This window comes from Hypoxylon trugodes (assembly GCF_022578975.1).
Source record: "Hypoxylon trugodes strain CBS 135444 unplaced genomic scaffold F4822scaffold_5, whole genome shotgun sequence".
Classification (NCBI taxonomy): Eukaryota; Fungi; Ascomycota; class Sordariomycetes; order Xylariales; family Hypoxylaceae; genus Hypoxylon; species Hypoxylon trugodes.
Window position 1 is genome coordinate 883,914 of NW_026250020.1, and position 20,045 is coordinate 903,958.

The 20,045-nt window shown below is 47.2% G+C and overlaps 7 protein-coding genes across 7 annotated transcripts; 3 read left to right on the forward strand and 4 right to left on the reverse strand.

Annotated features, from left to right (window-relative positions):
- Positions 1-93: 93 nt before the first annotated feature.
- Positions 94-1,869, reverse strand: F4822DRAFT_245761 (WD40 repeat-like protein). The gene is made up of 3 exons (XM_051454365.1): positions 1,674-1,869; positions 349-1,600; positions 94-289 (listed from the first exon to the last, which is right to left on the reverse strand). The coding sequence occupies exons 1-3, from the start codon at positions 1,732-1,734 to the stop codon at positions 241-243; spliced, it is 1,362 nt and encodes a 453-aa protein (XP_051314185.1). The 5' UTR covers positions 1,735-1,869; the 3' UTR covers positions 94-240.
- A 532-nt stretch (positions 1,870-2,401) lies between these two features.
- On the forward strand, positions 2,402-6,478 carry F4822DRAFT_245839 (LCM-domain-containing protein). The gene is made up of 7 exons (XM_051454367.1): positions 2,402-2,978; positions 3,052-3,272; positions 3,324-3,685; positions 3,745-5,477; positions 5,530-5,820; positions 5,874-6,200; positions 6,303-6,478. The coding sequence occupies exons 1-7, from the start codon at positions 2,895-2,897 to the stop codon at positions 6,423-6,425; spliced, it is 3,141 nt and encodes a 1,046-aa protein (XP_051314186.1). The 5' UTR covers positions 2,402-2,894; the 3' UTR covers positions 6,426-6,478.
- F4822DRAFT_245820 (Clavaminate synthase-like protein) lies at positions 6,410-8,084 on the reverse strand. The gene is made up of 4 exons (XM_051454366.1): positions 7,764-8,084; positions 7,534-7,715; positions 7,061-7,480; positions 6,410-6,996 (listed from the first exon to the last, which is right to left on the reverse strand). Exons 1-4 carry the CDS (start codon positions 7,882-7,884, stop codon positions 6,532-6,534), a joined length of 1,188 nt encoding a protein of 395 aa, XP_051314187.1. The 5' UTR covers positions 7,885-8,084; the 3' UTR covers positions 6,410-6,531.
- Positions 8,085-8,336: 252 nt separating this feature from the next.
- Positions 8,337-10,327, reverse strand: F4822DRAFT_429039 (uracil permease; the record flags this gene model as incomplete). Its single annotated transcript, XM_051461010.1, has 4 exons — positions 8,337-9,269; positions 9,335-9,817; positions 9,941-10,107; positions 10,192-10,327. The coding sequence occupies 4 exons, from the start codon at positions 10,325-10,327 to the stop codon at positions 8,337-8,339; spliced, it is 1,719 nt and encodes a 572-aa protein (XP_051314188.1).
- A 287-nt stretch (positions 10,328-10,614) lies between these two features.
- On the reverse strand, positions 10,615-14,500 carry F4822DRAFT_402769 (2-oxoglutarate dehydrogenase-like protein). The gene is made up of 3 exons (XM_051458046.1): positions 14,383-14,500; positions 11,584-14,179; positions 10,615-11,531 (listed from the first exon to the last, which is right to left on the reverse strand). Exons 2-3 carry the CDS (start codon positions 14,153-14,155, stop codon positions 10,987-10,989), a joined length of 3,117 nt encoding a protein of 1,038 aa, XP_051314189.1. The 5' UTR covers positions 14,156-14,179; positions 14,383-14,500; the 3' UTR covers positions 10,615-10,986.
- Positions 14,501-15,471: 971 nt separating this feature from the next.
- On the forward strand, positions 15,472-17,996 carry F4822DRAFT_402774 (uncharacterized protein). Its single transcript, XM_051458048.1, has 2 exons — positions 15,472-15,999; positions 16,061-17,996. Exons 1-2 carry the CDS (start codon positions 15,855-15,857, stop codon positions 17,848-17,850), a joined length of 1,935 nt encoding a protein of 644 aa, XP_051314190.1. The 5' UTR covers positions 15,472-15,854; the 3' UTR covers positions 17,851-17,996.
- A 398-nt stretch (positions 17,997-18,394) lies between these two features.
- Positions 18,395-19,804, forward strand: F4822DRAFT_429042 (uncharacterized protein; the record flags this gene model as incomplete). The annotated part of the gene is made up of 1 exon (XM_051461012.1): positions 18,395-19,804. The coding sequence occupies one exon, from the start codon at positions 18,395-18,397 to the stop codon at positions 19,802-19,804; it is 1,410 nt and encodes a 469-aa protein (XP_051314191.1).
- Between the last annotated feature and the right edge of the window lie 241 nt (positions 19,805-20,045).

A 20,045-nucleotide genomic window follows, 5' to 3' on the forward strand; every position in this document is an offset into this window, starting at 1 on the left:
TTGTTCAGCTAATTAGCCGGATTAGAATGAAGAAAGGGAACAAGAAAATGAAAGGAATAGAAAAATTTCAGTATACACCCCCGGGTCAACCCAAACCGTTTAACGCCTTTAAAATGCCAAATCTTCGTACGGTGTCGACTAAACATTCAGAAGCATCCATCCCGAGCCGTCGAATATTACGTCGTCCGCCCCGTCTTCTCCTTCGGAGTCATATGCCTCGACTATGTGCGGTTCGCCGTTCTAAGGTCCGTAATTCGAGGCATCAAGCTTATCGTCGCTATCGAGGACGCTAGAGTTCAACAGTTGTTAATTTGGTTCTAAATAACGAGAGGTGGGGGATTGGCATACGAAAACTGCTTAACTAGGTAGCCCTCTCCGCCTTGTTCCATATCAATGTTAAATACGTAGAATCCGCCGTCACTAGTAACAACCATGACCTGCGGACTGCTACTACTCATCGCCACCACGCTGCGTAACTGTTGGTTGTTTGCCAAACCACCAGCGCGCGGTGACACCGACAGAGTCTTGGGTATCTTGATATAGGCGAAATCTCGAAGGGGTTCCCACATTTCCGTCACTGTCTGCGGCAGATAATTGCCTACGACGCCAGCCACGCTTCGACCCATAATTTGTGAGGACCGACGGAGCATACTACTAAATGATCCGCTTTGTCTCCTATTACCGGTCGGGTTACTCGGCGTTGCGGCTGCTGCTAGGTCAGCTATTTCGCTACGCGGAGAACCTGTAGTACTGTTAGGCGAATCGTTACCACTCTCATAGCTGCGACTGCGAGACCAGCGATCCGTTCGAGGGGAGCCGGGCGTCTGTGTCTCGGAAGTAGAGTTATTCGTGTTAGGCCCGGGTTGTTGAAGACGGAAGATATGGACTGTATCCGAGGTAGAGGAGACGCAGAGCAATGAGCTCGCTGCGTTGAAAGACATGCTGTAGATTGTGCTCGGGTAGGTTCCACGACGGAACTGGAAGAGTTTCTGGCCCCTAGGCACCGAGAATACTCTAATGATCGTTCCTGTTTCACTTGCCGTTGCTAGCAAAGTTCCTTCGTGGTTCAGCGCGATACACGACAAAGGGGAGCGATGAGCCTCGATGACGTTAACAGCCTTGAGGGTCAAAGTGTCATATATAAGAACGTCTCCCGATGTTACGGGAGCGTAGAGGGACGCTGGAGGCGCGTGCGACGGTCGCTTATCTTGGGTATCGTCACGAGGCTTCGGCAACGGGTAGGCAAGGTAACAGTGCTCGTTCGAGGGCGAGAGCGCACATACGGCGCCAGGATTCGGGGATGTCGCGATGTTGGTGAGGAGGGACATGTTCGATACATCGTAAAGGTAAATCTCGTCCTCGAGCACAACAGCTAGTCGCTTACGGTTTAGGCGGACGGCAAGAACGGCAGATGGAAAGGTGAGCTCGCAAATTACGGATGCACGCTTCGTATTCTGTATTATGAGGTGTCGGGGAGAGAGGACGAGAGCAACGAGGGAGGTGGAGAAGAGCATCTCGATAATAGCGATATTCCCATCATCGCTGCTGAAAATCTTGGAGAACGGGTCGGTGTGGTAAATTCGGAATCCTCTCGAGGTACCTAGAGCTGTTAGCTACTTTACCGTGCATTGTTGTAAGACAACAGTATAGCTGGTAATGGAGTCGCAACGTACCAACAGCCAGGCAGCTGTGATCCTGGTTGAAAGTGATGAAATTAAGACTTGGGTTCGACATCGTTGCGAGACAATCTGGAAGATAGATGGTTGACCGAAGATATGAATAATGAATGTAGCTCTGAACAGAACGCTTCCCTTTCGAATCAACGAGATCGTTCTATGTTAGGTTCTTAGTGAGACAAGTCCGAAGCTTCGCCCGGCCACGACGATTGTTGTATACATAGAACAATAGCTTAAAGGTGTCTCAGTTACAATTGTGTAGGTCCGACGCTAACTTTCCTCTTCATGACAAGGAAAGGAGAATAAAATATTAAGGAGTTGGATTAGGTTAGCTAGTTGTTATTTGTTGAGGAGATATTGACAAAGGTCGGGAATATGGAATTGTTCCTAGCTGAGCTGTAGCTAAGCTTGTTGTTTTCGAGGCAAGGGTCGGTATGGAAAAGAACCTAAGATAGCATAAAAAATACGAGGGGGTTGGAGGTTGGACTTTTGGGTGGGGGAGCACGTTGAAATCATCAATCAGATGCCACGGTCAGGCGGGGTACTACCCGGGTACATGCTGTAGCACTATATTTATGCTGTTAACGTCCGGGAAGCATTGTACCTATGAAAGCTATGAAAGCTGTCCGTAGTGGAGTTTAAGCCTAAAGTTTTGAATGCGGCTTCTGTAAGTCCCGTGTTCACCAACTAAAACCCAACCCATGCACCGATCGCCGCTGACTTACCCTACAATAACACCCTTGTAAATCTTACTTGGATTAGGTACTTAGCCCACTGTAAAAGACATGTACTCACATCGGAATAGGCGTCAACTTCTCGAAGCTTTCACAATTAAACTCTATTCATTGTCTGACAACTTATTGACACCTCACCTCTCGAAGACTCTTAGTGCCGTTAATACTATATAGACGTTATAAACGGATCCGTCATCAATATGGAGCCCTGGAGGAAAAAACAACCCGTAATCGACATGCTCCATAATAATTTATAGTGCTAGCCTTACAGCCCTAGCCTCTCTTCGCATCCATGATAATTCTTCAACATCATTAGAATCTATACACATAATTCAATAGTAAGATGCAACTTTCCTACCTGCCAATAAATCGTAATACGAATATCATCTATACTCAGGCCCAAGACTCAAAGATATAAGCGAAGTCATAAACCACTTTCGCCTTCGGACCGCCTACATCTGAAGCGGCCACTCCTCCAACAAGGATGCCTTCTAATCCCAGTAACAAGGCCCAACATGGCCAAGGGCGCTCAACGAAGCAACGAGCCTTGGACGATCTAGTAATGGCCGTATGTCTTGCCTTATGAATTCTTATATGCAAAATATACCTTTGTTCTTTTCTTCTAATCTACTCACATTAAGACAAACAGCAGTAGTATAGTATCTAAGAGGAGTGTAGAGAGAATCTACTATTCTAATGAACCTCATTTCTTTCGCTTCTTCGTTAAGAAATTCCAACGGCGAGCTCCACTGATCAATCGAGGTTATTATATCCGATTACATGTGATCGATGTTGCGGTTCATCGGTTTCTTGAAAGGCCCTCGGAGAAGAAGAAAGTTGTTGTGAATCTGGGCTGCGGCAGGTGAGTACTCATCTCATAGTCATATTCGACACAGTCTCTGACTATTATCAGCGATGTGCTACCATGGCAATGCATGACGCGATATCCGGACAGGTGTCAGAACGCCAAATTTATAGACATTGATTTTCCCGATCTAATAGAAAAGAAATGTCGAGTCGTCCAGGAAACTCCAGAGCTTGTCTCTCCCTTGACAGCGTTAAAGACCAATGGGGAAAATAATGTACAGCTACAGAGTGACCAGTACGTTCAGATCGGTTGCGATCTACGTCGAATCTCCGATATGGAACAAGCGCTCTCAACCGTAGTCGATATCCCTCAATGCGAATTCATGTTTGTAGCTGAGGTCTCTATCACTTACATGGAAACTGAAGGTGCAGATTCGGTTATCAAATGGGCTAGCACTCTTGGTCAAGGTAGGTTACACATGCCCAAGTCCACCTCTTTCAACTTGAGCTCGAGCTAATTTACGTAGCCGAATTTTGTTTACTCGAGCAAATACTTCCCGACGGTGAAGACCACCCCTTTGCGAAAACTATGTTAAGCCATTTTGAGAAATTAAAAACTCCCCTTAAATCCGTCTTCACCTATCCCGATCTCTATTCCCAGCGACAGCGTTTCGCTAGTCGAGGCTGGTCACATGTTGACGTTGAGAGTCTTTGGCAGATATGGTCAAATGATGGGTGGCTCTCTGCTGATGAGCGAAGGAAACTTGATGCTATTGAACCATTTGACGAGTGGGAAGAATTTGCACTTTTCGCCAGCCATTACTGCGTGGTCGTCGCCAAGACCGGCCCAGAACAAAAGATTCCCGGCACTCTCAAGGGTTTGGAAAAACTCGAGCTTCCGGTGGTACCTTTAAATACAAATTTAAGAGAATACTCTAGCACTAGAGGTCAACGTCGATTTGGCGCCGCGATGAAATTGAAGAATAATCTAGGAGAGGAATTCCTAGCCAATGCATTTGGACTTGGAACAAACAGCCGACTAAGATCATATGACGTATATACGAAAGAGTCGTCTCTACAGGACGTTACGACAGGTTATACAGGTCCTAGTAGTCGTATGTGCCATACTATCACAGACTTGGGCGAATATGGTAACTTGCTTGTGGGTGGCAGGACGTCTCCGTCGAGCGCTCTACGAGATTGTTGGCTTTTCGATAAGAAGGCTAACAAATGGCAACGAGTGGATGACCTTCCAATACCTTTATACCGACACAGTATAACAAGACTTGGTCGTTCAAATATGGCTTTATCAATTGGCGGCAAATCTGGACCATCAGATATTTTCGGCGGCTGTTTATTGTATCGACCGGACCCCGGTTGGATTGAATGTAAAATCGAAGGGTCGAACTACAGACCGGTCTTTGGAGCTCTGTTGGTTAGTTTCCAAGAAGCGGCCCGTTCCGCGACAAGTAACGATATTCAATTCCACGGCGTATTGTCGGGTGGAATTCCCCGAGATGGCGTCGTCATTAACCAAATTCTACGATGGGTTGTGTCATTCTCGGAAAATGGCGAGCCAACGATCTCATTCACGATTTTATCGAATATAGAGCGCTCTGGCTCTTTGGCCCAAGAGGTGAGTGGCATTGACAACCCCGATGGTATTATCAACCGTTTCGGTGCTTCTGGCTTTGTATCACCCGAGGGTTATTTGACTATCGTTGGTGGTATCATCGGAGAAAATATCGTTACACGATATTTCGATATCTTGATCATCAATGTTTCCAGCTCACGTTACAAGATCCTCTCAGCATGCAATGCAGCAATAAGCCCACGGCCAATGCTAATAGGTGTGTCGACCGAGTTGACCGACAATGATCAATTGGTCGTTATGGGTGGCGGTGCGACATGCTTCTCTATGGGGACATTCTGGAATCCGGGCTGTTATACACTGAAATACAATCCCAAGGATATCATCGCTAGACCATCATCTTCATCTGAAAATGGCAGAAGATGGGAACTTTCGAAGATTGTAGAGCTTACGGAAGAAGCCGACCCTCAACATACCTCAACGTCTTTGTGCAGTAAACAACTCGCGGTTAAAGTCGATATACCTAGGCTCCAGGTCAGGACGGCGGCCGAATTTCTAGCAGTTCTGGAGACCGGTAAACCTGTTGTCATAGAGCAAAGCAATTTAGGGAGCTGTGTCCAGAACTGGTCATCAGACTATATCGTGAAACAACTTGGCTCTGATAGAGAGGTAAGAGTTGCTAAAATTGTCGCAAGTTTCTCGTACTAAACCAAATCACTAGGTCGTTGTTCATGAAGCGAATAATTCTAAGATGAATTTTAATAGCAAGAATTTTGCCTATGTCACAAAGAAGCTTGGAGATATGATGCAGGAAATCGCCAACGGCCACAAATTGTACCTGCGTGCGCTCTCGGACGAGCATCCATCTAACCAACCAGCGAATATAAAGGTGGATTTTCCGCAATTAGCCGCTGATTTCCAACTTTCCGATGCGCTATCATTTGTTAGGGAGAATGAGTTCAGTTCTGTGCTACGAATTACTGGACCTGTGGATATGTGGCTTCATTACGACGTAAGTGGCGTAGTATACTCGGGTTTCGGGACGGGGAACTGACGATTCCGTAGGTTATGGCAAACCTGTATTGCCAAGTAACAGGCTCAAAAAGGTTCATTTTGTTCCCACCATCGGATGTTACCCGACTCTCGTTCGCACCGGGCTCATCTAGTTCGAACATCGACGCATTTTCCGAGCTTCAGTCGCCTTCTCTAGCTGAGACACATCCTCACGAAGCTGTACTCAAGCCAGGCGATATACTGTTCCTTCCGCCTCTTTGGATGCATACTGCGACACCGTTGAGTAACCTAGGTGTGGCCGTTAACGTTTTCTTCCGTAACCTCGAAAATGGCTATTCAACTGGGAGGGATATTTATGGAAACCGAGACCTTGCGGCTGTAAGTGTTGATATTTATTTCTTTTCTAATTTTGTGTGTTCGGGGTTTAAAGCCAATGTGAAGATTTCTACACGAAGCCATTACTAACTTAGGATACTGTAGTATGAAAAGGGCCGACAGGACGTTGCACGGATTGCGAATGCTTTTAGCAAGATACCATCCGATATGCGAGAATTTTATATCAAGCGGCTAGCCGATGAACTCGCTCACAAGACCCACGACTAAAGAGCAATTTGTGGGTATTGCGACGACTGAATTACAATAATAGTATTTAGTCCAACGAAAGACGAGCACTTCCCCAAATCCAAGGATATACATCTGAGTTACAATTTTAAGCCATGCTCGGGACTGGATTCGGTCCTAGTGGCGGGGCAGAAGAAGCAATGTTGGCTTGGTGCATAGTCCGCGGCCCATAGGAAGCAGGATAGTCGACAGCCGTGTGAAACATCTGGTAGTTGGCCCACATGACGATATCGCCCTCCCCTAAACTCGGAATCAAAATATACTCCGGCTTTAGTACTCGTTCTTGGATGGACTTCAACAATTTCCTGATCTCTACGACATCTTCAATTACCTGCGGTTCCTCCTCTGGGGATGAGCGAATGAACAACTTCCTCGCGCAGATTCCATGGACCTGGAATGCTTTCTCGCCAGTTACGGGATTGACCCAAACCATTGGATACCTTTTCACGTCTTTTAGGTCGAAGTCACCTAAGTCTTCGAGTTTCTTCTCTTTGCCTTCGCTAACGAGGCCAAGGCCGTTGGAATACCCCTTGCAGTCGCCTATCCACATGTACTATTACCATGGACATTAGTATCTGAAAACCCGCATGTCATGTTTAATATTGAGTTTAACGTACTGGGTGAGGTGCATATTCGACCCAACTATGGTCGGCCATCTTCTTCTCATCCTCCGACATCATCTCGTACGTTTGGACGTTGCTGATGAACGCGGTTAGGCCCGGCTCTACCTTCATGCTGAGACCAGAACCGTCATCCCATCGAATATTGACTTCGGGCTCAGTAGGCCGTTTGATACAGCGCAACGTTGTAAACCAAGCAGGGTCCCTCCCATAGAGTGGCGCATCGATATGCCAGCGCTGGAAGCGTGTGTTCCCCGCGTCAAATTCCTCTTGCGGTAGTTCCTTATGGTGCCAGTCATGGGAGAGTGGTTTGGTAATGGTCATGTTCTTGACACCATAGTGATCTTCCCCTTGGAAGCCCTTTCCAATTAGACGAACGTTCTCAGCACCTGGAATACCTACAACTTCGCGAGATTTCTTGATCCACATTTAGAACTAGTACGTTGAATCAGAGAACTTGGCTCACATACGGAAAGCAATCCACCCTTGCTGTTGAAGGTCTTCACATCGCCGTGGGAATGAACCTGCGGCGCATTGGGATCGAAGCGCGTTACGAGTTCCCATTGCTTGATTGGCTCGAGATCCTTCTGTCCTTTGACTACGATGACTTTGTGGGTCCAGATTGCGTCTGAGAGGTAGCGGACATCGTCGTCTAATAGACTGAATATCAATACTCACACAATACGAGGTGCTTACTCACCATTGATATCATTCAAATCAATATCGGTAACGATTGCGCCGTAATTGTGTTTCTCCTTGAGCGATTTCTTCATTGGTGCGACCGTAAAACTCGTCTCTGGACTGATAGCACTTGGTGACATGATGAAATCTTAGGTATTATGTGATGATGAATCTATTCATTCGTGTAATTATGCTACGTATCTAGAAATATCATTCCCCGCCATGAAAGTAGCGATTTTTATAATGTATCGACAGCTTTAGTATTCTCTATCGCCAACCTGCATTGATATCTATCGGAGGTGGCCGCTGATAATAGTCGCCAGAGTTTACTCACCCCGGTAAGGAGCGGGGTTCCTATCAGAGGGTAGAATATCACGGCTTCCAACAAGAGACAATATTGGTGAGATGAACTACTCTCTGTTTTATCATGGTCTGCTTGTCTTAGTCGTTGGGTTTGAATAGTTGGTAATCATATAGATAAATTGATCGTCTATAAGTAGTATTATAAGTACAGCTTCTATGTTTAAACAATTCTACGTACCCTTCGAGTATTTCAAGTAGACATTTGTAAATAGCGGCGTTCTCAGGCGGTTTATACATCCCCTATCTCCCTAATGGTCCTGGGACTTGCTTCTGTTCTCACCTTCTCCCCTGATTTCTCGTCCTGGCCTCCACTTTCTATATCCCCATCTCCATCACCATCAACCGCCCGCATAACAGGAGCATCTCCTGGTACCACATGCGGTATCAGTGTCTCCCTATGCGGGAAGAAATAATTCAACCCACAATACAGTACCAGCGACACGAAGAACCCATACAACCAATTAAACGTAAACAAATTCACCAGTCCCTGGCTAATCTCCACATTCTTCGGTGTAACTTTCTTCGCGAGCGCCGGCAATAGTGGCACAACCACAACCAACGTAACGACAAGGGCGCGCCAATTCCCGCCCCAGACACCATATTTATAAATTCCATCCGGATCATACAGCGCAGGTACATCATACCTCCGCCTTTTAACAATCCAATAATCCGCAACCAGTATCCCAGCAACAGGAGCCATGAACACCGCATACGCACTCATGAAATTGAGAAACGCAGCTGCGGAGGAAACTATAATCCAAGGACACAGCGCCCATCCCCCTAGAAGCGAGACTAGGACCACACCCCTTTTGATATTAAATATTTTCGGTGCCAGGGTTGTTACGTCGTTGGCGAAGGATACTGCGTTAGCGCTGATATTCACGCTTATCTGAGCAAGCAGCCATATCGTCGCGGCGAAGAAAGCGGCCGCTCGACCACCCGGACTGCCTTGCCACCGCCCGATTATGTCGAGAGGGGACCAGTACGCGATGCCGTAGACTTGCTTTGAGGCGCTTGCGGATACGATGCCGAAGATGCCGACGAGGGTTTTGAAGAGCGGGATGAAGGGGAGTTGCCATAGTTGCGCACCACGCGTTTTGCTGAAGCGGGAGAAGTCGGGGATGTTGACGGCTAGGGTGGAGTAGCCGCCTGTTACGCTGGTCTTTCGGTATTGTTAGTGGTTGGAATATAGATAGACGAGGAGTTGGATGGGTATAGGGAGCGTACTAGGTTGGACAGCCATAACCATGCCCTCGCCGACCCAGAGACGGTGGCGGGCGCGTAGAAAAATTCGCCTTGTCCACCGGCCACCACTGTAATCCATATTACCATCGCCAAGGCCATCGGCGTAACCAGGACACTTTTAACCCAGAACAAGTGCTGAAGCTTATGCGATGGGATCAAAAGCAGTGGGAATTGTATACACCAGTATATAAAGTAACTCAATAGCCCCTGGCTCGTCGTACCGGCGGATGCAGGTAGTGTATTGGGGAGCTTCGCGTAACTCGGCCATATCGCTGTTATGATGGCTGTAACGCAGGAACCACCATTCGCACTTTGGACGCCGAACCAAAATAACGCGAGGATCGCTCTCGTGACGACGCAGAAGTAGCTTAGCCAGTATCCGTAGCTAGCTCGACAGGCGATCGGGAATGGGATGTGTAGGTCGGCGCCGATTGCGCCGTTTAGGACGGTCGGGATCGCGTTACACTGCAGGTAGCTGAAGTTAGCGATCACAAAATATAAAATGAGTCTAGTGTAATGTCGAGTTCTTAACCACAGTCGTATCTAAGACTGTAGATAGGAGCAGCTTGTGGTGAGGGGGAAACATACAATAGCAGCAACCAAAACAATCAAAATAGCATCAGTAGCCGTCAAACCCGTCGTCATTATAGCGCTCGCAGCCGTCCACGTCGAAACCGTCACCAAATCGGAATACCAATAACCGATGAATGCCCATTTCGTCCATGTTCGTTTATCTTCCGGTACTGGATCTTGATCTGTTACACGGACAAGATGGCGTTATTAATACATACTGGGCGCGAGAAAATGTGTACGACAATACTGAACGAGGGTAAGCATACCGGCGTTAGTCCAAACACGCGGCGGCGCAATACTACTGCTCTGTTTAGGGAGCTTCCAGCTATGTCTATCAGTTAACCGAGCTCGCGTTTTCTCCTTGATAGCTTGGCCACGCTGGCGAAAAGTAAATGAATCCATGGCTATATGGGCGCATTTAGAAGCAAAAGACACCGATTCTACGGAGTAATTGATTGAAACCCGTCTTATCGGGCCATGTAGGTGGTGGCGTTCATGGATCTATGTGGTAAATAGAGCTCCCCTCTCCAGTTGGAGCTGGGTAGTATGCTTCCATAATGACTACCTCAAGCATGCACCTTTTGATTGATACCTCGGGACATATTGGCTAGATTCGTCGTAGATCTTGTTGTTACTAACTGAATTTTGTTATAGGGCTGGGCTGTTGGTGATCTCCGAAGATAAAGATATGTTCATTCATTGGCAAATCGGGGGGCCAAAAGCAAGGTGCTTATCATTACCCCAGCCATCGGATATACTTGGCAAGGTGTTCGGTAAAGCGATAACCTTACCACTCAAGAGCGGCCCGACGTTTATGTTGGCTTCTGCATAGTCTCCGCACAGACAGTGAAAAGATTGCCCGTACTGATCATAAAAGTATAGGCTCATTACGATACTTGGAAATATCATTAGTAACCAACCCGTCTATCGGGCTTCGCTGTGTGGACCACCGAAGCCACGTTATACATAACATAAAATACAAGAAGCATGGAAATAGCTATGCTTGCCCCATCCTCATATCAATGCCTTGCCGTTTTTTTAATTTCCTTGATGCTTGTTCTTTATTCGCCCTTCAACTTGTCTTGCGTTACGGTGAACGCCATCTCCAGAAGGTCTTCCTCTTCCTTCTTGTGGGGAGCCTTCAAACCAGTCGCAACAGATGCCGAGGGGTTTCGGCCCGCGTACATAACGTGTTTGCGGTCGTGGTATTCAGTGTGGTTTAGTAGAGTTTCGATACGTGGTTGGGTGAAGCTCCATGCACCAGCATTAAGCGGTTCCTCCTGAGCCCAAACGATGGTCTTGGCATTCTTGTACATGTCCAAATTCTCCTTAAGTTGTTCCCATGGGAAGGGGTTCAACTGCTCAATTCGGGTGAAAGCAACGTTGTCGATCTTGTTGTCGGCACGGTACTTGGAGAGAGTAGCCCAGACCTGACCAGTGCACAAAATGACACGGTCAATTTCATCCGGAGACTTGATGGCTCCGGTTTCGTGCTCGGGATCAGGGATGATCCACTTGAAGTGAGCATCAGGTCCCGTAAACTCCTCAATGTTGGAGCGAGCCAAGGGGTGTCGTAATAACGACTTGGAGAAGAAGATAATCAAAGCTACTATTAATTAGCGCGACTTATTATTTTATGACTTATGGGGATAACTTACGCTTTCGGAATTGTCTGTGCATCTGTCGGCGGAGGACGTGGAATAAGTTAGCAGGCGTTGTCATGTATGCGATCTGCATGTTGCAGTCTTGGTGCTGGCGATCAAGCTTTTCTCTCGATGGGAAGACGCGTGGGTCTTCGTTGCAGAGTTGCAGATATCGTTCCATACGACCGGAAGAGTGTTCCGGACCTTGTCCATCATAACCGTGAGGTAGAGACATAACCAATCCGTTTCGCTGCATCCACTTGACTTCACCAGAGGCGATGAACTGATCAATAATGCACTGCGCGTTGTTGGCAAAGTCACCAAACTGAGCCTCCCACATGACTAACGCATTTGGAGACGACAGTGAATATCCGTATTCAAAACCTAGAGCACCATACTCACTCAAAGACGAGTTAGAGATAACGAATTTGCCCTGGTCCTTGCTAATGTTCTGTAAGGGGGTGTATGTGTTCTCGGTTTCTTGGTCGTGGAAGACAGCATGTCGCTGAGAGAAAGTACCTCTCTCCACATCTTGACCGGATACACGAACATGGTGACCTTCACTGACAAGGGAACCGAATGCGAGAGCTTCAGCAGTCGACCAGTCAATGTTCTTACCCTCAAGAACCGACTTAGTACGGTTCTGGAGAATACGCTTCAAGTTGCGATGGACGCTGAAGTCTTCGGGAGCGGAGCCGATGACCTCGCCAATGTGTTCCAAGGTATGCTTATCGACGCTTGTTGGCATATGCGGTAATACCTCACTCGCCAATTCCTTGGGCGATTTGAATCCGTTCCAGGCAGATGTAGTCCATTCTTTCGACGTCGGCTGGTAGTCTTTGGACTTAGCGAAGCTTTCTTCCAACATACCCCAGACCCATTGTTTGTGTTCCTCAACATCTTCCTTAGTGAAAGTACCATCCTCGAGTAGCTTCTCAACATAGATGTCAATCTGGGGGTCCTTCGCACTGATGCGCTTGTACATCAAGGGTTGGGTGAAGGAAGGCTGGTCGGTCTCGTTGTGGCCGTGCTTGCGGTAGCAGATGAGATCAATAACAACATCTGATTGGAACTCAGCACGCCAATCCGCGGCTAGTTGACAGACGAAGTTAACAGCTTCAACGTCATCGGCGTTGACGTGGAACACGGGCGCGTCAATGGCCTTGGCGATATCTGTGCAGTATGCGGTAGAACGAGCGAATCGAGGGTCAGTGGTGAAACCAATCTGGTTGTTCACAACCAAATGGATCGTTCCACCAGTCGAGAAAGCCGGGAGGGAGTGGAAACCGAGGCATTCGTATACGATACCCTGCGCGGCGAAAGCGGCATCACCGTGTAGCAATACACTCATAGCAGTTCTGTGTGTCTTCTCGTCGTTGTTATAGTGCTGGATAGCTCTGGTCTTTCCTAGCACAACTGGGTCTTCGGCCTCAAGATGGGAGGGGTTGGCTACGAGAGAAAGCTGCACACGTTTGCCGGACGGTGTAGGTCGCTCGAAGTTCATACCCAAATGGTATTTGACGTCACCGGATCCTTCGTCTTCGGCACCGGCCGTACCCGCGAATTCACTAAAGATGGACTCGTTCGGCTTGCGGACGACATTGCTGAGTACATTAAGACGACCACGGTGAGGCATTCCAATGACGATGTCCTTAACACCATAGTCAACACTTCGGTCAATGAGGGCTTTCATTCCAGGTACGAGTGTCTCGCAACCCTCAAGACCAAATCGCTTATCGTTGGGATATTTTATAGCCAAGAAAGATTCGAAACTAGAGCTCCAAATTAAACGGTCGAGGATTCGGCGCTTCTCGTCAATCGAGTATTTAAACGGTTGAGGGACTTCGACACGTTCTCTAAGCCAGTCACATTTGGCTCTGTCAGGGATATGGATGAATTCGACACCGTAGGAACCACAGTATATCTTCTCACAAGCAGCAATAATTTCGCGCAACGTCATCTTCTCTCGACCTTCTCGTTTAAAACGTGGCAGAATACCAGGACCAAGGGTAAACTCCTTGTCGAGATCTTTTTCGGTAAATTGGTAGTGGTCGAGTTCTAATTCCTTGGGCCTAACGTTTGTGAAACCCTCATTACGGATGCCAAGAGGGTCGATATTAGCCTTGTGGTGGCCGCGAGCCTGGTATGCGCGAACTAATAGTTGAACTTTCAGATGGTTCGTAACATCGGAGCCTTGTCCAACGCCCATGCCCACAGCCGGACCAACACCTCCAGTAGCACTAGGTACAAGAGTAGGGGGAGGAGTGAAAGCTTGCTGGATGGGCATGTCACCACTTTCCATATTTTTGAAGTAGACTTGCCACGATACATGGACACTCTCAGGATCCTCCTTCCATTGTAGATACATCTCGTCGATGTAATTCGCGGTATTACCGGAAAGGAAGTTGTCGTTAGGGGACGGGGCCGAGGGAGTAGTAGATGCATGTCGCTTTTGAGCGGCGAGGGCGAGGGGACGGCGGGTAGAGCTAAGAGAGTAACATCTCGAAGCTTGGGCGGCGCATTTTGAAGTTCGGCAGCTAGCCCTGAGGAGCTGACTGCTCGAAGATCGGAGGGAGCTTCTCAGCATGGCGCCAGGCTTATGCTTCGACAGCTATAGAAAAGTATTAGGCCTGTACTATGTAGTATGGAAGAAAAAAGTAGCCAAGCTCTGGGTCTACAGCGACAGTGGCGTAGGCATAGGAAAACCCAAGAAACGACTTAATTAAAACTCCTACCGAGGGACGAGATAAAATGATCTCGAGAAGAGATTAAGGAGCGGCGGAGTAAGTCTTTGGATATGAACAACTACCTTACAGTATCTTCGGTGTTGAAAGCTGGAAGAAAAGAAACTTGGATGGACTGGGGAAAGGTCCAAGGTCCAAATGTCCAAGTACAAGTTGGAGAAGGTGAAAAAAAGCCAGCAGTGACCAGTAGAGCGAGAGAGCGACTTGCGACTGCCCCTGTCGTCACCCGGTCGCAGATCAAGTAGGGCCAAGAAGGACCGGGGCCGCCGAATATTCTATTAACCACTCGTTCTTGCCCACTAATCTTTGTCAAATTCCCCCAAATTCCCACTAAATTTACAGCAAACCACAAGTTTTTAGCTACCGCCTAATGCTATTAAAAGAGAAAAATAGAATTAAAGGCTAAATTCGGCTGTCGGAAACAAAGCTAGGATATAATAGGATAGGGCAGTAACTGAAATCTTGACGTCCTATTCGGCGGAAAGGTCCGATTCTTGCCGCAAAATACCACCGAGGCTATGGCAATTTTTTGTGCTTCATACACCGCAGGCTTTGACAATTCCAATTCCTTTACTTTTTATTTGCTCAAGTGACTCTTTTCTTCTGTGCATTTATACATTATACAATTAGGTAAATATACAATATTAAGATATGTAGAAAAGAGTCACTCAGCAAAAGCCGAGTCATGGGATAGACAATCAATACCTTAGTAAGTGTCACAAGACGAAAATATTATATGCATGGAGTCTTGTTTGGACATTGTGATCATAGTACAGAGTACCTACTGTAGGTACTAACCTACATTGCTATCCATGTCTTATCCTTCAAAAATGTGTCGTACCTATCTTGAAATAGAACGGAAATATACAAATATCCGAATTGTTTAAAAACCCTCACATCCTAGGAATCTTAAACGCGGTGAGAATGCGCCGGGGACTACTGCCAATGGTGATCTGTTTCAATGGCTGTTTCGGTGTTCCATAGTTTTGAAGATGTCATCACGCAGGAGTAGAGATGACTCAGCCAATTAAATCGTTTCTTTGTGCTAGGATACGCACTGCCGAAAAATGTAAGCTTCAGCCACAGGGAAAGTGTGACTAGGAAAAAATGTACAAGGTACAACCTGCTGTGCCGAATCATCAGTGGCTTAAGCATTCAAGCATTTGATAACTTTACAATGAATCGACATCAACAACGAAACTTAGACTAACACATCTTTTTTTTCAACAAAGATCATATAAAGTGAGATCTTAAAGGCAAATCAATCACAAGTAACGATTATTCAAACGAATGCATCGTTAAGCACGCCGATCCTGAAACAGAACCTTTTTTTCTCCCTTTCAGTCAAAGTCAACCAAGTTGACGAACGGAGGGAGATGATACGAGTATTGCACACACCGTCAGTGATTTAAAGGGGCGAGTGAGACCTCAAATAGTGGACGTCCTTTGTAGGCCGTAATCTATCTCACTTGACATTTGATATTCAACTTCTGCGGCTGTAAACCAGTTCTGATAGCTCACCTTAATAACTCGCCGTCCATCATGGCGATTCCGACGGGCGCTGCTGCCTACAAGAAAAAAGATGGCGTCTTAACCCTCACGCCCGACCAGAAATCCGTCATTTGGACACCAAATACGGCACCTAGCGGCCCACCAACAGTTTCGGTAACCATAGCGAATATAACTAGTAAGGCTTTTCTGTGCCATGTATAAAAATGAGTTACGATGAATTAATCTCTTTTTTCTAGATCTCCAACAGACCCCGGATAGTGCCCCCAAGGTCATGCTGAAGATATACGATTCGCCACCAAAAGGACCCGAGCAGACTTTTCTCTTCCATTTCAACTCACCCTCTAACCCAAGAGCTGAAGCGAATGTGATAAGAGATCTCTTATCCACACTCCTCGCTGCCGCCAAGAGCAAAGATCCTAATGTACCGAAACCAACCGCTACTCCCGCTGGAGGTAGTGGCTCATCATCTATGGCTATTGCAAACGCTGCAACAGCTAAATCAGTCGCTGCGCGTTTATTTGATGACGAGGCTCTAAAAAACGACATAGCACTTCAACAGTCACTCATGAAGGCGGATCGCCCCCTTTTCCAAATGTACATGGAGGGTCGCAAGACGAAACCAGATTCTATGTCGGATGGCACATTTAATACGCAATTTTGGTCCACGCGCATCAACATACTTCGAGCGCACGCAATCGAGAATAACCAGAAGAAGGGACCCTACAATGTCTTGGCTCAAGTAAAGCCTACCATGCAGCAAAATGCTGATCCCAACAAACCTAGCGAACTGAAGATGAAGTTCAGTGTCGAGCAGATTCAGATGATTCTTGCGCAGCATCCGCTCGTCAAGCGTATCTACAATGAACATGTCCCTCCTTTAGGGCAAAATGAGTTCTGGGAGAGGTTTTTCCTCAGCAAGTTATCGAAAAAACTCAGAGGAGAACGTGTTACTGAGGCGGACTCAGCTGACAAGATTTTCGACAAGTACGATGAATACGACGATATCCGAGCCTTCAATAGCAAGCTATTATCGCAACACGTACCACATATCATTGACATAGAGGGTAACGAAGAGAACCAGGGTGGTTTCAGAAGTGGAAACCGAAAGGATGTGGAGATGCGACCGAGAGGAAGAAAAGATGTTCCCATCATCCAAACTTTGAACAGCATCAGCGAAAAACTACTCGCTAATTCCTTGCCGGCGGACAACGACGCCACAAATCCGGTAGAATTAGATGATACCTACCAAGAACTTGCTTTACGCGATCTTCGGGGAGACGTGGAAGAGAATCGTATAATCCTTAACATCAAAGAGCAAAGCCAATTCTTTTCAAGCGAAGCTAACACCGTTTCTGAGACAACTACTATTTTCGCCAAGCAGAAGCCATCTAAGGTTATTAAGGATGTGCAAGGCGATCTGAAAAGCCTTAAGTATAGCGCCGGTGGTGTTGATCTCCACACTTCACTAGGCATTGACGACGATAGCGATAGCGAAGACGAAGGAGAAAGGTCAGCCCATGTAGGGTCCAGAGCATCACGAAAAGCCGCACAGAAGCAGATACTTGAGAGCATGTCACAAAGGAGGGCACAATTATTTGGCGTTGATTCAGATGAGACATCGCCTATGGGGTTGCCTCCTGACGTTACTCAAATCTGCAACCTGACCCATGCTACTACCATTGAGTTCCTACACCAATTCTGGTCGGCGTTTCTCTCTGGTGACCCAGACCGAGCTGTTGAGCTTGGATATCTTGCCGAGGCTTTGAAACGATCAAAAGAGAGGATAGATGCCGTTGCAACCGAGGCTGACAAAGCGCGAGACGAACAGATTAGGAAGAAGAAAGAGGAAATCTACCAGGTTTATGAGCGAACTAAGCGAAAGCTTAAGTTCAACTCGAAGTCTATTCGAGGTGGTAGAGAGGCCGTGCTCAAGCTTATGGGTCCTACTATACAGTCCTTAGATAAAGCCATAGCTGATTACCAAAGAGCATTGGCTGCGGAGGGTATCCAAGCAAGTACAGAATGAAGACGGAATTCTCCGAGCGTCTAGGCGTTCTGGTAGGATGAATACGGAAAATCGACGGCATACATTTGCTTTCATAAGGAGCTAGGTAGTTGTATGTCATTATGATACCAGTTGTCCACGACAATTAATAGACTCTTTGCATTTCACTCGTATGTCCACATCAATATACCGCCTTTTGCCTAGTGACCGAGTATAAAATCAGCTCATTAGGCTAGAGTTAGGGGAAGGACCGCCCAGAATAGTTGCGTTTAATTCTTGCACCTGACCATTAAACAATATGAAGGTAGTTACAACATGATCAAGGCGAGTAATGGAAGGCGCTTCTTAGCCAAAATAGTTAATCTAATTCATCCCAACCGACCTCGGGCTACGAAAAGCGCTCATGAACTTTACATCACATTTTCCCTATCACAGCATCTAACCCTCCAGCCCTTAAAAAATAGGCATAGGTTTATTTGCAATACTCACTCTTACTCTTACATATCCATAACCATTGGGTTACTTAGAGACGAGATTAATGAAAGTATCGACAGCAGCATATACCATGGACAGTAACAGCAACACATGCAATATTAAACGCGCCCTCGCCAGTCCTCCAGCCTCTAGATCTCGAATCCCCTTATCAAATAAATCTAACATCAGTGCTGCTCTTATAAACCGACGCTCTCCCGATACCCGATGGGAACGCAAAGACTCGTCCGAGGGTCAACCTAGTCCTCACGGTTCAATTTACGACGCTCCCTGGGTTCCCGAGATAAACGACACCACCGTGTCTCCCTATCAGACGCCAGCACCACCTCAAATCCCAGACACAATGATGGCTAAACCCTCTACACCCCCACCCCATCCTATTCCTCTAATGGATATAGATCTAAATTCAGAGTCTCCTCTATCACGACTGGAAGCGTTTAACACACCCTTCTTGTACGGCCATGGCACGGAGCTCGCTCCTATCGCCGAACAGCGCAGCATCGCGACGCTACGCACCGCGGTCGGTGGTAGCAGTAGCATATCAGCATCTAATGTCTCATCACCATTGAAAATCGAGCCATCTAGCACAAGTAGCAAAAACAGCAAATGTGGCAGCACCAGTACCAGCAAAGACACACCACCAAGACCTCAACTTCGCCGACAGAATTCCTTCAGCCTAGATGATATGTTCTCTATAACACCCACAAGCAGCACCGATAAATACCACACTCCTATTATAGGTAGTGGTAGTAGCAACAACAGACGCGGCGAAAATTCTGAGCCCGCCACTATTAGAAGTAGCAGCAGCCGGGGAAGTGCTAGCGGGAGTGACAGCGGGTTCGTTGGTATCCCTCGCTTGCGAAACCTTTGTAAGCGCCACTCTCCGCCTACGATCCAGACTGTGGATATCCATGCCTACCCTCAGAAACCCGCGTACCCACCTCACCAGGCCCCTCCTACGCCGCTTAGATTCGCGGAGTGGGTGGCTACACATGAAGGCAGCCGTTCACATACATGTGCGTACCCGGCGCAGCATCATGGACACCGGCCAAGCTCGTCTAACCCTTTCGAGCAGCCATTCCGAGGCGTGAGAAGTGGACACGGAAATTTAGAATCGCATCCGTATATGCGGCGACACAGCATTGGTAGTAGACCCGCATCGGGAACAATAGTCGGTACGCCCCAGGAAGCGGAAATGTGCATGTTACAGCCGGTTCAGGCCCCGTTGCCTAGAGACCACGGTATATACAGACCGGGCCACGACATACATTCCCCTGTCCAATACGCACAATACCAGCCGCTACAAGAAAACCCAGCATGGATGTGTAAGACTTGCAACCGACCTGTAAATCAAAGATGGAGTTTGCTCTCGACCCTTATCGGTGGGGGGACGGGTTCCAGACGTGGAGAGGAATGGTGTACGAGATGTGCTTGGCGAAAGATAATGTATACGTGGTGTTGTTGTGGGCATTTCCCAGGTTAAATACTAATTGGTGCTTGTTGGCTCATTGGGGGAAGGGGTAAATAATTGGGCGAGGGTATGGCGTTGATTGCTTCACGAAACCTTTTTTTCTTCCTTGAATAATCATTGTATGGCGGTGTGTTGAGGCATTCTCACGAGAGTAATGTTAATTTTCATCTGTTCATAGCCCTAATTCGATTGATGGTTCATGACATTCATGGCATTGTGCTCCCCCTTCTATATGATTTCAGCCCAGAGATGC